General features: G+C 38.6%; 1 protein-coding gene across 4 annotated transcripts in view; it reads left to right on the top strand.

The window, feature by feature from the left end:
* Nucleotides 1–2,578, top strand: part of SRPX (sushi-repeat containing protein, X-linked) — an 80,052-nt gene that overhangs the window by 44,926 nt on the left and 32,548 nt on the right. For 3 of the 4 annotated variants that reach the window (XM_011975418.1, XM_011975415.1, XM_011975417.1), the window contains exon 2: nucleotides 175–234. The exons of the other annotated variant lie outside the window; for it this stretch is intronic. In XM_011975418.1, coding sequence (XP_011830808.1) covers nucleotides 175–234 — 60 coding nt within the window. The remainder of the gene's footprint in view (nucleotides 1–174; nucleotides 235–2,578) is intronic. 4 annotated transcript variants of the gene reach the window in all.

The raw sequence follows: 2,578 nt of genomic DNA, 5'->3' as shown, positions 1-2,578 counted from the left end.
TTTACTCTGAGAGATCCCCTGTGTGTTCCTTCATGAATGGCCACAGAAGCTTTTGCTCTTGGCTCTGCGTTCTAATAGCATCTCCTGCATGGTCTGTGGCAAAGCAATGCTTTGAAATATGCGTCCATACTATGTGGCTTTTCTTGCTGCAGTTTCTGTTCTTTTTTATTGTAGGATCGGGAGACTCACCACTAGAAGACGATGAAGTCGGGTATTCACACCCTAGATATAAAGGTGAATGCTTTGCTTGTGTGCTAATGAGGACCTGCTGATGCCAGGAGAACTTTCCTTTTTGCCCTGCAGAACAGATTGTAATAAAGTGACCAGACAACACATTTAAGTTCTAATTATCTATCAAGGAAAAAGTATTTAAAAAAAAAATATATATATATACTCCCTTTTTTAAAAAAGGAAATAAAACAAAATGCGTTGGAAATCTCTGAAATGCTGTCTTTCAGCATCCCAATGGTCATTTTATTCTCATAAGTTTCTTTACTGTCCTCACTTCTGCAAAGGCAGCTGTAGCTGATGAAAGTGAAAATCAAGCCATGAGTTCTGCCTAATTCACACATTACAGCCAGAATCATCCAGAGTAAACCCCCCAAGGTCAAATCTGGACCAAGTGCTGATAATGTACTAAGATGAATGGGGAATGAGAAAACTTGATTTTCATAAGCTCATTTCATCGTGCTCTTTCTGAGCCCAGCATGGCTCCTGAAACGGTATGTTAAAGTATGTTGCTCAAATGAAACTTAACTTAATGATAAAGAACTCCATCTCTACATATTCGCAGCAATCCACCCCCCAGCAGGTATAAAAAGCCTAAACAAGAACCTTCTATGCAGACTCAGGTAAGTAGGTCCACAAATATTTCTACTGGTGAAACATTTCTCTGAAGTTTAGGGAAACCTGGGAGAAATGAAGGTAAATTGAGAGATGCTTTTGCTCTGAATCTAGTTCCTCTTACAGTGGAGGAAGAATTTGAAGAAGAAGAAAAAAAAAAAAGGTTAACAAAGTTCCACTGTGGCATTTTGCCCTGGAAATTTGTCCTAATTCCTGGGATGAGGACGTGGCCCTTGTTTTTTATGATGTGTCTCAGATACAGGAGAATCAGGGTAGGACTGGACAGCTTTTGGCTGGAGATGTCCTTCAGTTGTTTTCTACACAAGTCAACAATATTTCCAATATAATGACTGGTGCCTGGTGCTTATGTCCAGGTATGCTTCCCACCACCTACCACATTTGTTTGTGACATCTGAATGCAAGTACTCATTCCTACCTGTAGTTTCTATCTTCATAGCATCAGAAATTAACCAATCAAGCAAAGCACCAATATGTTAATCAGATGTTTGTGGTAAAGAAATGTTCTAATTCATAAAACTTCCTAACTATTTATGGGTTTAGATTTTTTTTCTTTGAGTCCCTTGTTGAAAAATCTTCCTAAAACACATGCATGCACAGATGACCCTTCACATCTATAGCAGGGGTTGCCTAGTACCCTCAGGTCATTGTTTTTCACGTCCATCCTCACTTCACAGCATTGCAAATGTGACAGGTAGACCAGATGGCCAAAATGTGTGCTTGCCCTAGAACTTACCCTGAATGTTTAAGAATAAATTTTCTTGGGGCATTGTTTCTATTGTCAGTTAAATTGCTTACTGGTAGCAATCATTTCAGTATGTATAAGTATATCAAAACATCATGTTGTACACTTTATACAATAAAATTTAAGTTTTATTTATTATTATTATTATTATTTTTTGAGATGGAGTCTCACCCTGTCACCCAGGCTGTAGTGCAGTGGTGCGATCTCGGCTCACTGTAACCTCCGCCTCCCAGGTTCAAGTGATTCTCCTACCTCAGCCTCCCAAGTAGCTAGGACTACAGGCACACGCCACCACGCCCAGCTAATTTTGTATTTTTAGTAGAGACAGGGGTTTCACTATGTTGGCCAGGCTGGTCTCGAATTCCTAACCTCAGGTGATCCACCCACCTTGGCTTCCCAAAGTGCTGGGATTATAGGTGTGAGCCACCACACCTGGCCAAGTTTTTTTAATTTTAAAAGCTAGAGGCAAGCCATTATTAACTGAGGGTTTAGTTTTAGATCCTGAGGCCCCTGCACAGTGTCTAGCACAAAGTGTTTTTGAATTAAAGTAAAATAGGAAAGAAAATTAAATGTAACCAACATTTACGACACTCTTGGTATGTGGCAATCATGGCTTTTGATTATTTTGCTTGGAATACATTCATACTGATTGAGTGAATTTGTGATGTATGTATAAGCAGGTCATATCTATACATACAGTAGTTCCCCCTTATCTGTGGTTTCACTTTCCAAGGTTCCACTTACCTTCAGTCAACCTCAGCCCAAAAATATTAGATATTTTGAGAGAGAGAGACAGTACATTCATATAACTTTCATTATAGTATATTGTTATGATTGTTCTATATTATTATTAGTTGTTGTTAATCTTTTACCATGTCTAATTTATAAATTAAACTTCATCATAGGTATGTTTGTATAAGAAAAAAACCCAGTATATATGGCGTTGAGTACTATCCAAGGCTTCAGGTATCC

The sequence above is a fragment of the Mandrillus leucophaeus genome, unplaced genomic scaffold (genome assembly GCF_000951045.1).
Source record: "Mandrillus leucophaeus isolate KB7577 unplaced genomic scaffold, Mleu.le_1.0 Scaffold1553, whole genome shotgun sequence".
Lineage (NCBI taxonomy): Eukaryota > Metazoa > Chordata > Mammalia > Primates > Cercopithecidae > Mandrillus > Mandrillus leucophaeus.
Note: the sequence above shows the minus strand (reverse complement) of the source record. Positions and strands in the feature narration are given on the sequence as shown.